Source organism: Pimephales promelas, chromosome 6 (assembly GCF_988280905.1).
Source record: "Pimephales promelas chromosome 6, fPimPro1.hap1.1, whole genome shotgun sequence".
NCBI classification, from domain to species: domain Eukaryota; kingdom Metazoa; phylum Chordata; class Actinopteri; order Cypriniformes; family Leuciscidae; genus Pimephales; species Pimephales promelas.
The window spans coordinates 24,619,416-24,642,495 of record NC_142774.1 but is presented as its reverse complement, the minus strand read 5'-3'; the positions used below and the strand labels follow the sequence as shown (position 1 = coordinate 24,642,495).

Here is a 23,080-nt window from a genome sequence, read left to right as displayed (position 1 = left end):
GTAGGAGGATGTTCTAATGGCACTCCTTTACTTTGCAACCTTCCATCTCAGTTGGAACCATTTGTGAATAAGAGTAGCCTGTCTCTTTTTGTTTTACATGCTGTTAGTGAAGGCAGGAGCTGATACAAACATGTCATTTGAGTTGTACAGCAAACAGCCATTTGTATCTGCCTTTGACCAGAGGGACTCTTGAAAGGGAAACAAGGGAGGGTGTAGAGAGAATGACTCGTGCTTAATAGCTCTTGAGTACAGTAGCTGCAGCTCAGTGATGTAGTGTGTCAACTCCCTCCGGATATGGGCACTCCCATTTATGCACCTTGGCATGACTTTTCACTTTGATTGTCAGACAAGACTGTGTGCTTCAGTGACTCCATATCCCAGAAACCCCTGGGACAACAGAAACTGAATATGTGGTAGCTGAGTGTTGAGCAAATGATTATAGAGGGTGCCTCAGTAGCTTAGGCCAATACATAACACTGAATATTTATATTGGCATATACATTTTCATCTCAAAAACCTATATATAGCTTAAAACCTATATATATATATATAGCTTAAAATATATATATATATATATATATATATATATATATATATATATAAACAAATTCCTTGAATAGGGTGCAGTAACTTGGTACTATTGCATGCTAATTTGCATTTATACCTTTTAGATATAAAGCATTAGCGCTGCTTGACACTGTACTGTACAAAAAAAAAATTGTGTAATGGTAACACTGGTCACATGCTTTAACAAAAATTAGCCTAGCTTTTAGTTACTTTTTTTTTTAGTTTATTTTTACTTGCATTTAAGGAAACATATTTTGATTGTCAAACATAATTTAATAAAGACAAATCTTGTGTTTTTACTACTTTAATAAAATGCAGTTTGGCCATCACACGCCTTAAGATGATTATTTCTTTCAAAATCACCTTTTGAAAGAAATAATAACCTAAACTGCGTCATCCAGAGTGTCTGGTGCAAAGTGTAACATTACATTCTTTCGTACATCTCCACCATTTCACCAGCATGGAGCTAGCTGAATGAAAAGTAACTAGATTGCAAACAGAAAATGACAGAAGCGGACGTTTTGTCTTCACATAAAGACTTAAAAACAACAGCTGTCTGCACTAGACAGTGGACACGACAAAGCAACTGTTCCTTCTTATGAGAAGTATCGTGGGTGCTTGGAGTACATCATAAACAGAATAAAAAGGCATCAGTTTACTGTCTGGGATATGTCACGCTGCATCCAGTGAAGACAACATCACTGATTATAATGGGTTCTATTGTCTTTTATCGCATCGCTCCTTTCATCCAGGATGCTGGCATGTAGACACGGTATAAGAATCCATCTATTACAGTAGTTAGTTAGTTACTATTTTGAAATGTATTATATTCTATTTTTGTTCATCACCTCCTTCAGATTTTGCGCAATTCTTACCAAAATTGGCTCAGATGATCACTGGACTGCGCTGCACAGTAATGATTCATTCAGAACAGAATTTTGAGACACCTTTTTATTTAAAATGTATGATAATGTGAAGTTAACAATATGTATCCAAAAGGAGATTATTGTGTGCTCATTCTTACTCTGAAAGTTCTCCTCAGGATCACTGCAGATGTGTGTCCTCTACATTATGTGTGTCCTCTGCATTGTGTAGAATTTTGATAACGGTGTGTCACAACCTCAAACCACAAGAGGATCTGGGCACTCAGTATTCTGAGCATAAAATAACAGGCCTGTGTTGCTTTTCTATACAAAACCTTATGCATTTTTGTGATTTAGAGATGCATATTGCAGTCTCTCTTATTGTTTCCTGTGGCATATGACATGGTTGCTGTATTTGCTGTGCTTGCTGTGCCTTCACTGTTTGGCCCCAAATTGCTGCTTACAGCTATATTACTGTATAGGCCCTATTTTAACGATCTGAAACACAAATGGCAAAGCGCAGGTAACATTGTGGGCGGATCCCAGTGCTGTTGCTATTTTCCCGGCGGGATAAATGCCTTTTACGCCTGGCGCAAATCTAAAAGGGGTTGGTCTGACGTAGCTTCATTATTCATAGGTGTGGTTTGGGCGTAACGTGAAATAAACCAATCAGAGAGTCATCTCACATTCCCTTTAAGTGCATGATGAACAACGAGCGCTTGTTCCATGGCGCAATACTATTATAACAGCGCATTTACCAGACACACTTCACAATCGGTTCACAGGCGAGGAGATCGATGTTCTCGTCAGGGCCGTAAAAGAAAGAGAAGTGACTTTGGGGATAGGACAAACACACCCAAATTAGCTTCGGTTAAACATGCATATAATAATTTGGGTAAACGTGTAAGCTTCTATTTTTTTTCCCATTGTCATGAACACAACAATAATTTCCCTCGTGTTTTAATAGTTTTCCTTATAATAATGTATCATTTGCAAAAAGTAAAATGCATCTGTGTAGATGAGAGGATCATCTACAGTTTATGCACGTTGTTCACACTGGCCAAGCATGCACGCTTAAAATAGCACCTGAAAGTACGCGCAACGCGCCACTGACTTTAGACTATTTTTTTTTTCTGGTCAGTGGGGCAATTGTTTTCTGGAACTGCAAAATAGCACTGGGGAATGTTTGCGCCAAAACACGCCTCTTTTTCAGTTCATTCCCTAGTTTACTGACGTGCGTCTGTGGAGGGAAAAGCCCGCTTTGCGCTGGTGCAAAATAGGAATGATAAATGCGTTTGTGTATAAAGTCATTTCGCCGGGTGCAAGATAGGGCCCTATATCTTACAGCTATAGTTGTCAATATTGGTGTTAACGGGCCTTTATTGTTTGGTGGTGGAGATGTACAGGGTTTGAACAACCGAGTTTCTGTGCTGGCTGGCATATGGTGAAGACAGGCAGATGAAGCAATGGATGATGTTAATGATGTTTATTTTCACTGGAAGTAATTACAGTGCAATAATGTCAGTAACAATAGATTAGCCTGATTCTAGACCTATGTCTTCCCAAAACCCTAATATAACTTCTTATTATTCTTGTGATGCCTACCCACACAGCACTGGTGGTGATATCCATCCTTCCAGAGATCTACTTAGGTAAATTACTGATATATACCTAGATGGGATGTTTAATGGGTCTGTTTAGCTGAACCACTGGCCCATCCACATTACTTCCATTCATTCTTAAATGCTTTTGAGTTTGTATGTGCGTCAGCAGTAAATAATGCTGTTGGTGACAGTCACAGCTATGTTTGCTGGGTCTGTGAGCTCTATCTTCAGAGGCCTGAGGACAGGAATAGCTCAAGAGATGCTGCTGAAGCAGACAAGAGAAGGAAAAAGCCACCTCTAAGCTAATGGCCTTGCATCTTCCTGGCAGCATGTCAATAATGGCTCTTATCACATTAGGCAAAGAGTCCATTAGCTTATTCTCTTCGCCTGCATGTGCTGTGGCAGCGCCAGTTTGTACATAACCTCTCTAATAGTCAGTGTGTGTGTGTGTGTGTGTGTGTGTGTGTGAGAGAGAGAGAGAGAGAGAGAGAGAGAGAGAGAGAGAGAGAGAGAAAGAGAAAGATGGATAGATTATTAATCCACCAAATGTAAAACATGTGGCTTACTTCACAGTCAAATTAGGATCAGAGAAGAGATATAAAAATGTTTTGTCTGACTTGCAACGAAAGAGGTGTAGATGTTGTTTAAAGCAAGAAGGTGAACACACATATCTTCTCTCCATGTTTTCATCTGATCTTCTTCCAGCTGAGCTAATCTTTTGAAGGTTACACTTTGACTTCTTTTTAATAACAACAAAATAATAGCTTTTGAGTAAGAGGTGTAAGCATTACTCTAAATGATAACAGTAATGTAAAACACCTCCCTGTATCACACTGATACAAGACATGACAGCCAAGAAGCAAATTGTGAGAATGTGTCACACCTTTTTCAAGCATTATCAAGCAATCATTGGAGTGATAGAAAGAAGATGTGATATCATAAAGAACCAAAAAAAAGACAAAGTTGAACCAAAGACCCACAGATGGGACACTTCTCACACACTCCCACTGTACCCCTAACAGAACTCCATGTCCACCTAACATCTGCTTCCCATATCAGAAAATCCATTATATACCCTGACAGAAGAAGATCCCATAAATATATTCCTACAGTAGATATTCCTACTATATTTTTATAGTTTACCTCAGTCCCTCTACACTTGAGTGTTGTGTAAGTCTTTAGCCTCCTTGTTAGAGCACCCGACTCTCACGCAGGAGACTCGGGTTCGAGGCCCGCTCGGAGCGGGGCGAGTAGGACCCGGGTGGAGGGGTTACAGTTGGCCCACATCACAGTGACACATTGACATGTGTTACAGTCAAAATGACTGTGATGCAGATCACTTGCAAAATCATCATGATTTTGGTCTACATTGGATGTATTTTAGTCTACACATCTAAAAGAGTTCTACATTGCAAAATTATAGAAAAAGTGGTTCACAGTGGGCCATGTGTGTACATGTACTGTATAGGCAACACCTTGTTTGTACATTAAGGTTTTATCCAGCTTGGTCAGTGTAAACAAAATTTCCCCTGAGATTACAAACATTCATTTAGAATTATCAATTAGCCAGGAAATATGGATGTATTTTTTTCATGTGTCATCCAGCACGTCAGATAAACGATATGTATTATTGGATGGTTGAGCCAAACACCTCCGTAATACCATGCATTTTTAGACATATCAGCAAAACTGAACTATGGTTTGATATTAAAACAACAACAACAACAAAAACATAACATTGCATGTCCACATTTGGCCATCTAAGAATAGAGAGCTCTATGATAATCATTAGGCACTATTTGACCAATGAAAGTTACACAAGACTCTCCCTCTGATGTCATGGCTCCAGGCACTCGGCTTTGACTGAGCCTTTCCCCCCTTTATGCCACTTCCCTACTCAATTATTCATTGCTTAAAATAAAAAGGTCAGAAAGTAGAATACTGAGCAATTCATGGGTTCAAGACCTTCTAAGATCACAGGGAAACCTCTGCTTAACCTCCCTTGAAGTAGTGAACACAGGGGATGGAAGATTTTTTTTTTCTTTTCTTTTTTCCTGGGATATGATAGCTACCCCTTGATCAATAGTGAATTCTTGTTGTTTCCACTGGGAGTCACTGGATCAATGTGGTTCCCAGACCAATTGCCCATGGTGAATTAGATGTTTTAGAAATGTCAGTTCTATATAGAAAGGTAGGTAGAAAGAAGCAAAGGTTTAAAATGTGACATTGGAATATTTTGATCAAAACCTTTTTTATTTATATTTTTTTTCAAGCTGCAGTCTGGCGTTTTTCCTCTTTTCGAGGCATCTGTTCTTCTCTGTTCATCTTTTCGAAATCTGCAGTCATTCGCGGAATTATCAACTTTAACGTGAGTTGTACTTCAACACCCTCGACACGGCACAGCGCGGATGAACATGGTGCTTGAGGAGTACTTGTGGATACTGGCATTCAGAATCACAAATTATTATTTTTGGAAGTATGACCAACATAAGAATTTTCACCAGAAAATGTCATCTGAACTAGTAAGAAACATCCACTTTTGTTCTGGTTCTGACATTGCACTAAATTGCGCTGATTAAATCTAACAATCACGTATAAGTTATCATATCACGCAAAATCGTGCAAATTATACTTTGTTCAACATTAACAATTATAATCGTGCAAATTACAATTGTTAATTTTAACAACGTCAGCATTGCGTGACTACATGTAATGTCCTTCCGATATCATCCTTGTTTTCTCATGGGTCCATGGGTTGCAGTTTCTTTTTTTCTGCAGCTACTCCGAAGTCTGAACAAAGTCTTTTGCATTTTACAACGGGTGAATCTCTAGTTGTCACTGGTGATTGTCGTTTGAACCTTTCTGGATCCGCCATCAAACTGATAAGTTTAATTATATCAAGTGCTGTGACAAAAGGCTTTATGTCTCCACCTCCAACATCCTCACACGCAGTATAGCCTACTAGCCGAGACTCCTTCTTTATGTGTACAGATGTGATGTAATGACGCAAAGACATGCTTGTGGAACTCGCGGAAATCCACCAGTACCACTGGAGTTAAAAACATTATTACAGCTTACCGCTTTGAATCGAGCGAAGGCAAGCAGATAGTTTTGAACACTGGCTGGTTATGTATTTTATCAAGTATGTATTTTGGATAATTTTGAACCCCAAAAAAGCTACGGACTGCATCTTTAACAAATTGAAGTATTAGTATCAACGAAAAACTAGCGTGCCGTGCATGGGCCCAGTCTATGTATTTACCTTTTCTTACTCTGTGCCCACTGTAGTATATATTTTCTTAGAGCTTAATGATGCCATGACTATGATAAGTGATGATTGCTAAAAGGACTGAACTCAGTGGCTTTATTTTCAGCCTTTAACTAAAGTCTGGGGGAATGTTAATATGATAACTGCATAACTGACTTTTTTTATTCTGGTAACATAGGCATGGATATTTGGCGATATTTTGCCTGTCCTTGGAGACCATTTACAAAGCTCAAGCCTCCAGCATCATTATTGGGTTGCAGTAAGTGACACCAAAAGCAGTGAGATAAATACAGTCGTCACAGTTGACACATTTGCAGCATTTGCAGACTGCACCATGGATAGATGAGACCTGTGACTTAACGCTATAATTATTAACTAATTGTCTTTAACCTCACAAACTGTGTTCAGCCACATTATGTAAAGGAGTCAGGGATGTGTAATGACAGTGTAATTCATCACAGTGTTGGGGGCGGTTCTAATGAGATTTCATTTGAGTATGGCAAATCTGCAGAATGCATAGATAGAAGCCACATTAAGCTAATTGGGAGATGAGTGCCTTGGTGTAAAAGTGCTTCTAATGGCAGGTTTGTTACCTGACTAATGCAGGGGAGTTGGCTAAAGACCTAAGGCTGATTTGTGGGCAGACATACTAATATTTTATCGTACCATAAATGTAGCCTCCTCTTCACTGCCTTTAGATTTAGTTTCAATCTAGGATCATTTTCATGAATCAAGAATTTAATACTCAAAAGGATACAGGTATGGGAAAAGCTATCATAATATTGAAAGTTTCATACTGTAAAACTAACCAAAAGCTATGTTTTTTTCTCCAAGCAGAACTCTAATCAACAGCCCCCTTATCGCCCAATCTTGAGTTTTTTCTGTGTGTTTGAGTGTGGCCATAGATTTGGCTAGTTTAGATCTAGGCATCTCTGGAAATGTCACTGGGTGTGTTTGCATAGTCCGTCTTAGTGGCCCTCCAAAGCGTGCAGCCTGTGACTTGTGACAGCTATACAGCTTTTGGCCTCAGCATTTCTAAACAACTCCATTTGGTAAACATGTCAGTCCAATGTATTGCTTTATATTCCAATTGAAAATGAGAGAGAGAGAGAAAAAAAAGATAAACTCATAAGTGATACTTGGACACGTCAGCTTTGTTTGAAAGGTGTGTTAAAGAGTGGCAGTGGTCCAAACAGTCAAAGGTCATTCCTTACAAACTGCAACTTACAAATGCAAATGGCACTATTTGAAAAAAAAAAAAAACTGTATCCTGGCTGCTCTTCCATTACAAAAAAATAAGTTTATTCAAGTATGCTATTAGTATACTTCTTTTAAACCAAAAATAAGAGAGTAAACTTTGAATCTAATTTGTATGTACTTCCCAGAAATATACTTAATATAATATACTCATATACATAATATACTAAAATTGCACTTAAGTATACCTGACTGTCTGAAAAGTATAAGTATATTTGGCCTATATTTGTACTCAATCTTTTATTCAAGATACTTAAAAGTGTAATTAAATATTCTTAATATACTTGTTTTTATGTTTATTCTTTTGATTAAGTAGCCTATTACATACCTTTTTCACATAGTTTTACATACTGTCTTAAAACTTAAATATTAATTTATGAAGAAAACAGACATGTTCCTAATTCTGAATATATGAATTTTTGTGTAGGCTAGTCCATTGGTAGTGTGCATATTATAGACATTGACTTCAAATCTACTTTACTCTTTCTCCGCCAATGACTGAATTTTCTGGCTATCTGTGTTTTCACTTTTTTATGATAGGGGGCACTATTACACATCTTTTGAAAAAAACAGAGGTGAAGCAACCTCATCTGGACATTGTCTGACATAATGTCAATTTCTCAGCATTTTGTTTAAAATGTTGCTAAAAAAGGATGCATGAAGCTAGAATAAAGTGTTTTTAACTGGAAAGTGGAAAGAGTTTACAATACAAAATACAATAAAGTACAGAGTTAAAAAGGTAGAATTAAAAAAAGTACCAAAATAGGAACAGTATACTATACTTTTGCAAAAATAATTTATGAATAGTAAACTGTATGATGTTAACTTATTATATATATATATATATATATATATATATATATATATATTCTTGTGTGTGTGTGTTAAAGACTGAAGGAAGGTAATAAATGTTCAGAAGTAAGACGATATACAGAAAGAACAGAATGAGAGAATTTCTCAAACATTCCACAGTATTTTTTAAGCAGTTTTAGTACATCTTTTAGTTACTATTTAAAAATTCTCTTTGTAATTTACTTTTTTTTTCCCCTTTACTTACATCAAATTGAAATACAGGAGTTCAAACAGCTGTGCCATATAAAATAATATTGTTGAAGCTGAAATTTAAAGTCTTACCTCCAGGCTAAACTCATACTCAAACATGGAATGAAAGAGTAAAGTGTTTTTAATGTATATTTAACAACAAATACCCCAGTGACTATTGATGTGCTGTCTCTAAAGAATTTATCTTGCTTAAATTTCTGAGGCCATGCTGTTGTGAAACCATTCTGTATTCCCATCTCTCACTTTCTCTTACTATCTTCTTTTTTCCTCACTTTCTCTTATTCTCTAACTCTCTTAGTCTCTTTAAACATTTATCCTCTGTCTGTGCCTTAAAGGCCCTTTGTGCTTTGTGCTGTTGATTTTTACAGCTCTTAAAATCCAGAGTAACCATTTATCATTCATAGATCCTAGCAGGCTGGGGCAGACAAAGCCTTGCCTTGTGTCATCTCTAATTGTCATCAGAACAGCCATTGCTCCCTTGATGTTGCCTTATAAACTTCCATGGTAGCAAGGCAGAGTGCCACACTTTTAAAATCACATTCTGTGAAAAAATGCCAATGAACATTTATAGACAGTTTATAGATAGAACATGAAAAAATATGGCTGTTAATTTGCTTGATTTAAAAAGCTTATTCACATGAAGAAAATACCAGTAATATAGCAATATATAACAGTTGATGTTCAGTTTTTTTAATTTGAGTGGGGTTTAGGAACCACAGTAATATAATGTAAGGATACATACATCAGAGTCAAGTAATGCAGGTATGAGAATGAGGGAACAGAAACAAAATCACATATTTTATGTATCAAAGTTACAAGTCTGACCACAACACTAAAAGATCCTGCCAAGATTCCATTCCCAGAATCCCTTGCCATGTCCCAGTGTCTGGCAGTGGGCAATTGTGCAAAGCTCAAACTGTTTTATTTTTCAGTGGTTAATAATACCATTACTTAGAATGCTGGCCGAAGAACAAGCTCCTTGGAAGTGGTGCTTATTTCTCCTCCTGGAGCAATACTACTCTGAAGATGGAAACTTCCCACAACCCATGGACCGGCTCTGCAAAATAAATAAATAAATAAAAAAATGTAAAATAAAACAAAGGTCAGTTTAGGATATGTTGAGATTTACATCGTTTCATACTTGTGTGCCTGAAGACAAACTGTATGTAAGTTAAACATATTCTTTAGTTGACTAAATCTTCTTGAGTAAGTATTAATATTTAATCTAGTTTGAGAAATGCATCCTCTAAACTCCAATTAACATAAAGCTCAGTTAATACTGAGTCTGCATCCTGCTTGATAAATTTAATGCAAGATTGCTGTCACCTCCAAGGCTTCTTCAAAGACACCGTTAAATAAACATGAGCTGTTTATTTTTTATGTCCAACATTGCAGCCACAGAAATTATTATTTAAAAAAAAAAAAATATATATATATATATATATATATATATAGTTAAGACTCTGGTCGGGTCTGATAAAGGGGGAATTTGCATATCATAATTAATAATTGATAATTAATAATTATTCATACAGATTTGGATCAGACCGGTCTTACATATTAATTTATTAATTTTACCCATATGCATACATGTGCATCCCCGCAATTAACCACAAATTAATTGTTATTAATTGCAAGGACCACGTTTTACAAGACAGGCAAAATCAATTAGCTCAATCAAGTTATAGAGCTTGTGAAGACAAATTCTGTGGCCACAAGAATTTGCCTCCCCTGCTCCATAAACAAATACCCTTTCAGGTATTTTTAGTTACAGCCAGCAGCATTTTAAATCGGCATTTCATTGACTTGTACCATGAGCGAGACAGTGATTCAGTCAGACATGTGCATAAGTGTATTTAATAAAGCAACTACTTAAAGGAACACTCCGACTTTTTGGGACTTTAGCCTATTCACCTTACCCCCCAGAGTTAGATAAGTCCATAGATACCTTTTTCATCTCCGTGCGTGCTATAAGTCTGTTTGACGCAACCACCGCTAGCCTAGCTTAGCACAAAGACTGGATGTGAATGGTTGCAGCTTTCATACTAATCCAAATGAGTGACAAAATAACGCAAACGTTTTCCTATTTACATGTTGTGGTTTGTATAGTCACAGAGTGTGCAAATATCAAGGCCATATGAGACACAGACATCTTTTAACCGTATAAATAATTCTGAAGACGAAGCACTGCTACTTGGGCAGAGTGATAACAATCACCTGAGACGCACCGTGACGAGGAGCAGAGTGTTCGCTCAGTGTTTGGGTTACAGAGTCAGCAATTACTAACGTTAGATAGAAAAGCATAGTTTATCATGGGTGTTTGCTTTATTGTATGAGCTGTGACAATAAACAGGGGAGACCAGGTAATACAGTACCATGTTTCATTGATTTCCAACCAAAAACGCACCCAGATTTATAAATATCATGAATAAATAATTATTATTGCAGGAATCAATATATTTTAAATGCAATTTATTAGCTGAACCAAATGTATTCAACAGTAGCCTATATAATATACAGTATTGCATTACTATAGGATAGAATAAGGGGAAAGTAATAGCACAAATTGTTTTTGCACAATGAACTCACAGCCTACCGTACCCTTTTGCACGCTCAAGTTCGTTATTTCCATGGTTATTTCAAATTTAGGCTACTAGGCGCGCCGCGCGCAGGGTGCAAGTTCAACGCGCTCGTTTTTTTTCCCCAAGCGCGTCCGCACCGCATCAAGATAAAAACATATTCATACCCTAATCATATAATAGTGTCACTAACGTTACATTAGATCTGGCTAAAGGCACTGTTACAGTAGGTCATCTAAAAACATAACGGAACACTTACCTCAGCCGCAGGTGATCCACTAGTCCTGTTTGTCTATCGATGGGATGGCCGTATCCTTCAGCACATTATGGTCCGTGTGGCAAATTCCATTTTTTCAAAATAGTCGTCCTCATTGAAATGTACCGAGCAAACATAATGTCCCTTGATAATCTTAGGTGTGTTTGGATAAATATCCAGAGTAAGTTAGCCATTTCTTCATCCAGTCAGCGTTTTTAGTTGGAATTCTGTGAAACATGGTTACCTCCCCTGTTTACAGTCGCAGCTATTTACAATAGAGCGAAAACCCATGACTCTAAACTACGCTTTTACTATTTATAAATTGCTGACTCTGTCACCCAAACACTGAACGAACTCTCCGCTCCTCACCACGGCGTGTCTCCGGTGATGCGGTTATTACGCCGTCAAAGTAGCAGTGCTTCGCCTTAAGAGAATAGTTCCCAGGTTTTATACGGTTAAAAGATGTCTGTGTCTCATTTGACTTTGTTATTTGTACATTATGTGACTATACAAATCACAACATGTAAATAGGAAAACGTTTGCGTTATTTTGCCACTCATTTGGATCAGTATGAAAGCTGCAACCAGTCACATCGAGTCTTTGTGCTAAGCTAGGCTAGCGGTGGGTGCGTCAAACAGACTTATAGCACGCACGGAGATGAAAAAGGTATGTATGGACTTATCTAACTCTGGGGGGTAAGGTGAATAGGCTAAAGTCCCAAAAAGTCGGAGTGTTCCTTTAAACATTTACTACGTTACAATGATACAGGTATTTACAAACATTAAAACACAAACTAAGATGACGCAGAGCGTTTAGACAATGGATACGCGTAAGTTAAGCGAGTTGGAGAGAGAGAGAGAGTGAGATAGAGTGAGTTGTAGAGAAAGTGAGAGAGAGTGAAATACGTTCACCAAAAAGTCAGTTAACCTTTCTGAACACCACGAAAACACTTTCTTAATGCTTCTTAGAAGCTCTAAAAGAAGGTATACTTGCAGGGCATATTTGGTCTGTGTGAGTCGCGGGCTCGTTGCTCGGCCCGTTCGGGCCACGTGTCGACTGGAAGTGCTGTCCTGCGTGCGTGCGTCACGTGGAGCGCGGCCGCAGCGTGTTTGCGCGGCCCTTCCCGGCGCGTGCATGGTCGGTTGCTTCAAGCAACTTGCTTGCACGTGCATGGCTCCTTTGTTCCGTGGGGAGTCACGTGGCGTTCGTTGGCATTCAGCGCGAGTGTTTGAAAGGCTTAAAGTCTTTGAGGTGACGTTACCCGAGGAAATAGTTCGGCGAAGTCCACTTCCTTTCCTGGGAGACGAACTTGGTAGTCCATTTGAGGAAAAGACGAAACTTTTAGACGAACAAAAGGAAAGATCCACGGTTGGATCAGAGTCCCGTGAGGTTTACATGCTGAAGGAGCGCTGGAAAGTTCAGAAGAGAATGGGCAGAGCCGGCGCGCTCCTTTTATCTCCTTGGCGAAATCCATCCCCTTCCTGTTGGCTTGAGCCAATCGGGGAGATGGACGTTGCTCGCGGGAACTCTTGGTTTATTGTCCTTTGTTCCTCAGCGCGCGCTCCTCGTGGAAGGGGGTGTGTTCAATGAGGGTTTCATAGTAAACAATTTTATCTTCATTGGCAGTAAAACAAATCAAAAATACACTTTACTTTACATCTCTATGCATATTCAAGTGTTTCATTCAATAAGCATTCTAGAGATATCAAGGAACATTATGTGGAAGACACATATACATAAAAACCATTAAAAAAACATTTTGTTGAATGCCTTTAAACACCAAAAGTCCTTATCTTTGTTCAGAGACATTCCACAAATTCCGATGTGTGGGGGAAGGGAAGGGCTTGTGTGTGCTTGTGTGTGTTTCAGAAAACCCCTGGGGGTGGGGGGCTCGTGTGTATTACCTAGCCAGAAGTCCTTACAATATATATATATATATTAGGGCTGTGCAAAAGTTAATTGCGATTAATCGCATCCAAAATAAAAGTCTGTGTTTACATAATATATTTGTGTGTGCTGTATATAATTATTTTGTATATATAAATACACACACATGCATGTATATATTTAAGAAAATGTGTTATTCATGTATAAAATATTTATATTTATATAATATAGATTATTTATTTATAGATGTATACAGAATTTAAGCGCAAATAATTCTTAAATATATACATGCATGCATAGGTATTTATGTATACAAAATAATTATATACAGCACACACAAATATATTATGTAAACACAGACTTTTATTTTGGATGCGATTAATCGCAATTAACTTTTGCACAGCCCTAATATATATATATATATATATATATATATATATATATTTCTGTGTATATTTATGAACCTTCTTTTTTTTTAAATGACATTTTAAAACTATATTTGACACAATATTAAAAACAGATATATTTGACACAATATTAAAAACAGATATAGCAATTAAATTGATATACTACTACATCTACTACTACTACTAATGCTACTACTAATAATATTTTATTATTACTCCTTAAATTGCATCTCTTATGTTCTTTACTGTCTGTCAACAGCAATAATCTGTGGGTAATTGTGGGAGAGGCAGCAAGAGTTGTATCTTTGTATCGTTGTAAGTTTTGTTCATTGAGACTAATTGATGTCCTCTCTGCAGTTTCACAGGGACTCCCTAATAAATGAACACTGGTGGCTTCTATTTGTTGGCTGTTACCTTTAGTGTGCTAATGACAAAATTTGCATGGTTGTTTTAAGAAAGAAAGGACAAAGTGTAGAGAGGCCTAGATATTGTCAGAGAAACAAATCATCAGTCTTTATTTATTGCTTCATGTGCTCTTTTGAGTTACATTCCTTTATCCTTACCCTCCCCATCACCTCTATCTTCTCAGATAATATTCAGAAAAAAATTAAATATTTGTTTAGTTTTTTAATCTTTTCTCTTATATGGCCTCTAGGATGCTGCAGGAAAGGTTCTGGACAGATGGACAATAATGTCCCGGGAAGAGGAGATCATCACTCTACAACAGTTTCTGCGCTTTGGTGAAACCAAGTCTATTGTGGAATTGATGGCCATCCAGGAAAAGGAGGGTCAGGCAATTACAGTGCCCTCATCAAAGACTGACTCTGGCATCAGAAATTTTATTGAAAACAACAATCGAACACGTAGCCCTGGCCTTCTGTCGCACCTAGAGAACAACAGCCCCTCTAGTATTCACCATTTTGAGAACATTCCAAACAGTCTGGCCTTCTTGCTGCCATTCCAGTATATCAACCCAGTATCAGCCCCCATGTTAGGTCTGCCACCAAATGGACTGAACATTGAGCAATCAAGTCTCAGAATGCGAGAGCCAAATCTGCCCAATCAGAGTGAGCAGGTGGAGACCAGTGAATCTGAAGTGTCCCTCTCACCGTTTCGTAGTGGTCAGAGCCCAAGTCGTGGAGCAATAGGGACCTTACCCAACGCCATTGAACCTAAAATAGAACCCAACAGATCTTCACCCATTTCTCCAACACCATCTACACAGCAGTCACAGCAACCACATACACCAACACAGCAACAGGGGCAGCAACAGTCAACCTCTCTGAACAACCACCAGATCCATCACCATTTTGAAAAGAATGAACAATCGAAAACCATTACACACTCTTCTTTCTCTTCCAAAATGCATCGCATGCGTCGAATGGGTACAACCTCACGTAAGGGTCGTGTTTGCTGCAACTCCTGTGGCAAGACTTTCTATGATAAGGGCACTCTAAAAATCCATTACAATGCTGTACATCTGAAGATTAAACACCGTTGTACTATTGAAGGCTGCAATATGGTCTTCAGCTCTTTGAGAAGTCGTAACCGCCATAGTGCTAATCCCAATCCTCGCCTGCATATGCCTATGCTAAGGAACAACCGGGACAAGGACCTCATTCGCTCCAGTTCTGGGACTGCCACACCCGTCATATCAAGTGCCAAAAGTGGCTTCAATATAACTAGCCCAGGGCGGCCACCACTAAGTTTTGCCACCCCTCCTCTTGACCCCATGATACATTCACCTCTGCAGAGCCCTCTTGTCTTCCCTTCCCTGAAGTCTGTGCAGCCAGTGCAACCTGTGCCACCCTTTTATCGCACATTGCTCTCACCTGCTGAGCTAGTTAGTCCCCCAGTCTCTCTGCCTACCAGTCCAATTTTGCCTACCACAATCAACAGCACATCTTTGACGGATCAGCAACAGATGTTAGCGGCTAGCTCCCACAACATGGATGTATCTGAAACATCAACATTTTCTCATCACCTACCCACAACTCCCAGTACCCAAGATTCCATGACTCTCGACCCAATGCCTAAAAAGAAGCCTCGTAAATCCAGTATGCCAGTAAAGATAGAGAAAGAAGTGATAGATGTGGCAGATGATTATGATGACAAAGATGATGATGATGAAGATAGTTGTCACCATCACCACCATCAGCCACCCAACATCCATAATAATGTCAATGGCAATGGCAACTGCAACAACAACAATAACAGCAGCAGCAGCAGTCATCATTGTGGGGGTAGCAGACATCAGTCTCCATCACAGAATGAAATGAGTCCCAGTCTAGCCCTTAGAGGCATGCTCCATCCTGACCAAGAAGAGTGTGTTGGGAATCATGGTGGTAGAAGTCATGGCGACCTGCGCTGTATTGACAGTTTTACCTCTGAGGACCAAGATCATGAGCGTGACTTTGAAAATGAGTCAGAAACATCTGAATCTAAAATGTTCTACCGGGATGAGCTGATGGAGACTGAAGAACATCAGCCTGCCCTAGAGAGAAATTTTGATAAGGAATACCAGGGGGTAAAAGATGAGGGACACTTCCAGAAAGATTTGGAGGAACAAAGACATTCCCCACCTTCACAACACCAGCCTGTCATCAAAATCAAAGAAGAGATCAATGATCCTACTTATGACATGTTTTGTATGGGTCAATATAGCCTTTACAATGGGGGTATGGCAGCAGCTGCTGCCGCTGCTGCCAGCATGGCTGCCTTACATGAAAGTTTCATCTCATCAATGAGCTATGGAACAAGCCCACCGAAGTTCCCCTCCCAGTCCCCTGAGGATGATCTCTGCACTAGTCCTGATCCCAAGATCTGCTACGTCTGCAAAAAGAGCTTTAAAAGTTCATACAGTGTTAAATTGCACTACAAGAATGTGCACCTAAAAGAGATGCATGTGTGTACTGTGGCTGGATGCAACGCTGCTTTCCCCTCCCGACGGAGCAGAGATAGGTGAGACAAAAGACTTTTTATTTTCCACTAAAATCAAACTGATGTATGATGATATCTGGCAAACTTAAATAGATGGTTTTGATGTATATATTTAGTAAAACTATATATATATATATATATATATATATATATATATATATATATATATATATATATATATGTTTGGTTACACTTTATTTTGATAGTCACTTTAGACAGTCTACTAACTATAAGTAACTTTTCAACTACATGTCAACCAAGTTTCATTAGAGTATTAGTAGGCTGTAGTAGACAGTCAGTAGACTGTTAGGTTAGGGTTAGGTGTTAGGGTTCAGGTTAGGAGAACAAGTTGACTTGTAGTTGCTAAGTTACTTACAGTCAGTTGAATGTCTGTTGGGGGACCAACAAAATAATGTGTTACCAGATATTAAGCTGACAGTCTACTAATACTCTAATGATAGTTAGTTGACATGTAGTGGCAAAGTTACTTATAGTTAGTTGAATGTCTAAAGTGGACTATCAAAATAAAGTGTTACCATATGTTTTACGAAATATATACAAAAAAAAAGTTATTATCATGACCTCAATCTTTAATTTTATACATTTCATAAAGATATTATATGTGGGGAACCTGTTTAATCTTCTTCATTCTTGCAAGTTTGATGGGGACGAATAGAAAAAAAGATGTTAACAAATTATGCTTTAACAGGAAGAATGTGTTGATTGTACATTTCTGCAGACACTTATTTAATGCATTAATGTGCTGTTTACCTGTACTTGCTCACCTGTCACACACAGGTAGACATGCATACATTAGCAGAGGCTGCAGATTGTCAAACCACTGCATTCATTATCGCATCAGAAGGTGCAGGTTTCTCTGACTGCTAGTTAACACATTTACCATAAACAGTCCCAGATACATTTATGCTAGAGAAAAAAAAAAGGTTCTTCAGTGAAATGTAGACTTTCCAAAGCTAGTTGTTTTGGCTCTACAAGTAAAGTGCATTCTGTGATGCTATTAAATTCATTAGTGACATAAAACTCACTACTAAGATTATTCAGCAGAAAGTTACACAAATTGGTTTCATTTAGTGGCCGTCTTACATACTCATACCGTAGATCAATGCATTCAGTCTTTAAAACTGCTTCATTTCAAGGAAGTACATAAAGAGTTAGAAAATATATCTGTATCAAAATACGGAAATATGAAAAAAGCTTGATAGACATGCACATTCAATTATTAATCCATTTCCAGACCAACATTCACCATTTTGTGAGACAAAAGCATCTATCCTTATTTTGTTGCCAGAGGAGCAGTGCATGTCAGAAAGAGCCCTCTAGATAGTCAAGCACTCTAAAGAGAGAAAAAATAGACCTCATCCATCTCATTCACTCCAGAGGAAGGACAGATAAGAGTCTGTCTCTTCTCACACTCTCTGGTCACAAGATTTGGTGACAGTTTTATTTAGATAACAAATGATTGGAGTCATGTTAATGTGTGTGTGTTTGTGTGTGTGGGGGGGGGTTGTTTCCCCCTAATGTGAGGCAAAGGTTTTGGTGAATAGGGAGCCCTAGATGGCTAGAGAAACTGAATGCTCCAGGCAGAGCAGTCCTGCAAATAAGCTGATATACTAATTATGCCATACCCTCTGTAAAATTAAAAACATTATTCAATTTTTTACTGTTTTACAATAATTTACAAATAATAGTTTTAGTAATTTACTAGAACACTACTTTATAAACTCACATTAAACATATTATCTATCAACATATTTAAAATGTATGCATCACAAACTTGAATGAATTTTAGAAAAAATGAAGAATATCAGTCTGAACATAGATGACTTTAAAATTCAAATAACAAATGCTAATGTGTCATCTAAATTCAGTGTTAAAAGACTTCTCCACACTGACTTCTAAATGAGCTCTTGACATCTCTGAGTAGGAAGTCAGTTTGATAAATTGCATCCTGTTCAGTTATCTCAAACAAGTATCCATCTCCCATTTAAAATGAATAAACATTGGCTTGATCATTCAATTATGATTAAAAAAAAGAGTGTATAAGGGATGTGGCCGAATATTACTACAACTGGTACACAACATTTGATGTTGTTGTTTGTGACAAATATGGAGAAAATAAGCCTGTAATTGAATAGCATTGCATGTTACATATTTTTTTTTTTCTTCAGCATGAGTTACATGAATGCAAATGATTGCATATTTTTTGTAAGGGGTAAGCAGGAGGAGAGAAGCAGTGTGATTGATTGCTGGAAACACACACACATCTCTCAATCATTATTTTTCTTTTTGAATGTATGAATGTATGTGTGTATGTATGTATTCATTCATTCATTCATGCATTCATTCTAATGTTTTCCTCACTTGCTGATTGGTGATGACCCTGAGAGTTAGCCTGGCTCCAGATTCCAATGGTGTGCTAATATTCGGTCTACAGACTCACACAAGCCAGCTATGGTTAGGGAGAGTGAAGGTTAATTATATCTTACCATTCCTCTCCTCTCTTCCTGTGGCGTTGAGACATGATGTCAGGCTTAGATAATTCAGCTATCGAAACTATGACAAAACTTTCTCATTTGCGTTTAAACATTATTAGCTACTGTGATGATGGCCTTGACATAGAGAGAGTGATCTGATATTTAGCTGCCCACTGCACATTAGAGGAACAGATAAAGACAAAAACAAAGCACCTCATCATCTAATGTGACTCTCTTTCACTTTGAAATTGAGTATTACAACTCATTTCACAAATGTGCACACTTGGCAGGAACTGAAAGGGCCATCAAATCCTAAAGATGATTAACATTCTTAGGAAAAGACACATTAAGAGCCATACCTCTCTCCTCCTCTGCAGAAAAAAAAAAGGATTCTCAGGAGAGGCTGCTTCAAGCTTTGAGCAAATTGGTTTGGCTGTTACAATAAAGGTCGGAAGGGAGGGATAGAGAGCTGAGGAGGTTGTTGGGGGATGGAGGTGGGGACTGAGCGGCAGGCATAACTTCGTTGTGCCCTAAAATGAGGTTGCAGGGGAGAAGTAAATGAGGAAGAAAGGCTTAAGCTGATAAATGAAAGGGTAGACTCAATCATTGAGTGTTAGGGCTTGGGCTTAGTGTTTAACTGTTCTTAGTAAAAATAAACAAAATACATTAAAGTGAAATGTACTGCTTGCTTGGTTCCATTAAATCTCTCTCTCTCTCTCTCTCTCTCTCTCTCTCTCTCTCTCTCTCTCTCTCTCTCTCTCTCTCTCTCTCTCTCTCTCTCTCTCTCTCTCTCTCTCTCTCTCCGTGTGTGTGTGTGTGTTGTGGTTTGACCTATATCAGGGGTAAACAAGTTTGCTGTCCTGCAGACTTTGGCTACAAAACTAATCAAACACGCCTGAACAAGCTAATCAATGTCTTTAGGATTACTAGGCTACAGGCAGGTGTTGGTTTGTTCAGGGTAGGAACCAACTTGCCTATTCCTGACCTACATTATAAGGGCCCAAAGTTACACCCATTGTGGTATGTATTTAGGTTTTATGCCACGCCCATTCAATATATATATATATATATATATATATAAACGTCACTGAATGCCACATAACAGATTTGATTTGACTGGATAGTTGAAATATCATTATCATTATCTTTAGTTTACAAGGAGCAAAAAGCTATGTGAATATGTATAATATTTATGAGTGATAAATAATTGCTTTAGAAATTTGGCACTGAAACTTGAGTCCCTGAGGGAAGTGTTCCCTTTAGCCCTGGGAACTCCAACGTGTCGTCGGAGAGTTCCCTGACAAATTGGGATCACGCTAGGGACCCTATTGCCTTCGAGAGAATTATAAATGAGCCAATAACATTGGCATGAAAAATTTGCATTCCACGAGCCTCCTACCAGTGCGGGTATAAAAGGCGGAAGTAAACATTGCATGACACTTTTTTCTATGGAGCCTCACAGTTTCTACTGCTGTTCCTGGCTGAAGAGAGATTAAGAAAAAGCAACGAGTACCTCAGGGAGAGAGAGAAGATCTTCTGGTTGGTGGTGTGACAGCGCTTCAGCAGTTTGCAGTTTTCCCCGTGATCTGCCGCGGCGATCCTTGGGTGCTTTGGCACATCAGAGCACTTTCCATCCCTTAAAAGAGCTTCACGGGTGAGCGTCCTTTTCAGTATGTCGTCTCACCCGTGCGTTTCTGGATGTGGTCGACTTCTCCCTCAGGTAGATGGCCACAAACACTGTCTCTCGTGCCTGGGCTTAGCGCACGCTGAGGCAGCGTTTGTGGATAAGTCAAATTGTCATTGCGGGAATATGACTCTCACAATGCTGTGCTCGAGACTGAGAACCCTGAAACATCCCTTCAGATAATCCCTGATCTAGTTCGTCTGCTGGTTCAGTTCAGCAGTCGGCTACTCCGGTGATTCCTGTTGGTGAGCGAATGAGGATTACCGTGAAGAACCCTATGGTGACCAGACGGAAACAACCTCGCTCCTCCTTCCTCAACACCCTGGTGGCGCACGGGTACGAGGGAATCCCCCCAGTGGAGCGGTCTATTGCGATGCAGTTGTGTCCAAAGACCTCTTCCGGAGCCAGGGCCTCGTGGCTCGCCCCCCCCCCCCCCCCCCCTCGCCACGGGGCAGCCTGCAGCAGAAAACAGAAGCGCATTTTCTAATTGTCGCGCCACGTCTTCACGAAAGTCGCGGAGGCGGCCATCGTTCCCATGAGTGATCAAGGCGTTAACATTCTCAACTATCTCGACAACTGGCTCATTCTGGCCTACTCACGAGATGTGTTGTGCGATCACAGGGCAGTGTTGTGCTATGGCACCTCAGCCGGTTGGGACTTCAGGTCAACTGGGACAAGAGCAAACTATGCCCCGTGCAGAGGATCTCTTATCTTGGTATGGAGTTGGACTTGGTCGCCCAGACGGCACCTCATGGAGGAACGTGTCCAGTGAGTGCTCACCTGCCTCAGGTCCTTTCGAGGCAGGTCAGTGGTTTCACTGAAACAATTTCAGAGGCTCCTGGGGCATATGGCAGCCGCAGTAATGCCGCTCGGCCTGTTACATATGAGACTGCTTCAGCACTGGCTACACGATCGATTCCCGAGGTGGGCGCGGCAGAATGGCATGTTCTGGCTCAAAGTAACTCCGCACTGTCACCAAACCTTCTCCTCATGGTAAGATCCTGTGTTTCTTTGGGCCGGAGTGCCCCTAGTCCAGGTTTCCAGGTTTACATGCTGTGGTTTTCACAGACGCTTCTGCCATGGGGTGGGGGGCCAAGTACAAAGGGCATGCAGTCTTTGGTCTGTGGACGGGGCCCCAGCTGCATTGGCACATCAACTGCCAAGAGTTGCAAGCAGTACGCTTAGCTTTGTGCCGCCTCAAGGGGCTTCTCAGACACAAGCACGTACTGGTCCATACAGACAGCACTGCGACCGTTGCATACATCAACCGACAAGGTGGTCTACGCTCCCGCCGCATGTCGCATGTCGCAGGTCCTATTAGTGGTGCCGTATTGGCCCACCAGGACTTGGTTCACGGAACTCATGCTCCTCGCGACAGCCCTTGGCTGATTCCTCTGAGGAAGGACCTTCTTTCTCAGAGACGGGGCACTCTATGGCACACGTGTCCAGACCGTCTGGTCCCTGGATGGAACATGGAGGTTCTAGGTGATCTACCACAGGCAGATGGTAGACACCATCACGTCTGCTAGAGCCCCCTCTACGAGGCGCCTGAAGTGGAACCTATTTGTCGAAGGGGTGTTCCTCCCGCCAGGAGGACCCCCGAACTTGCCTGATCAGAGTCGTGCTTTTCTTCCTACTAGATGGGTTGGAGCAAAGGCTGTCTCCCTCCACCCTCAAAGTGTATGTTGCCCCAATAGCCAATAAACTGTTAACTGTTAGCTTCACAGTAATATTCACTAAAGTAACAGAAACTTCATTAAATATGTGTAACATTTTGGCTGTGGTAGTTCTAATCGCACTGCGAGGGAGACTTCAACAAGATTCTGTTTTAATTACAGTTGTTGCAGTGAAAAAGCCGTTGTATAGGCTACATAAAGGTGTTGACTAGGCGATGTTTTTATCCCATCATTAACTTCATAAGATAAATCCACTGTTAGATATTACACTAGACTTGCTAGATTCACTGTTTAGATGCACTCCCAACTCCTCTCGTCTTTTTTAGGATACCGTGTACCCAAAAGCACCTGTTTATCTTTTGATATTTGTTTGTAACGTAAAGCAGCAGCAGCAGTCATCCATTTTCGCTACTTTGAAACTGCTTGCTTACAATAAAAAGACCGTTATCGGTCGTTGGTGTGGACGCATATATAGTTATCTTTATCGTTATCTTTATAGTTATCGTGCTTAGTGTGAACGGGCCTTAGCACTTTT

The 23,080-nt window shown here is 39.6% G+C and overlaps 1 protein-coding gene across 3 annotated transcripts in view; it reads left to right on the top strand.

The window, feature by feature from the left end:
• bnc2 (basonuclin zinc finger protein 2) overlaps nt 1–23,080 on the top strand; it is a 300,299-nt gene that overhangs the window by 266,312 nt on the left and 10,907 nt on the right. For all 3 annotated transcript variants that reach the window (XM_039694552.2, XM_089132284.1, XM_089132283.1), the window contains one exon: nt 14,406–16,711. In XM_039694552.2, coding sequence (XP_039550486.2) covers nt 14,406–16,711 — 2,306 coding nt within the window. The remainder of the gene's footprint in view (nt 1–14,405; nt 16,712–23,080) is intronic.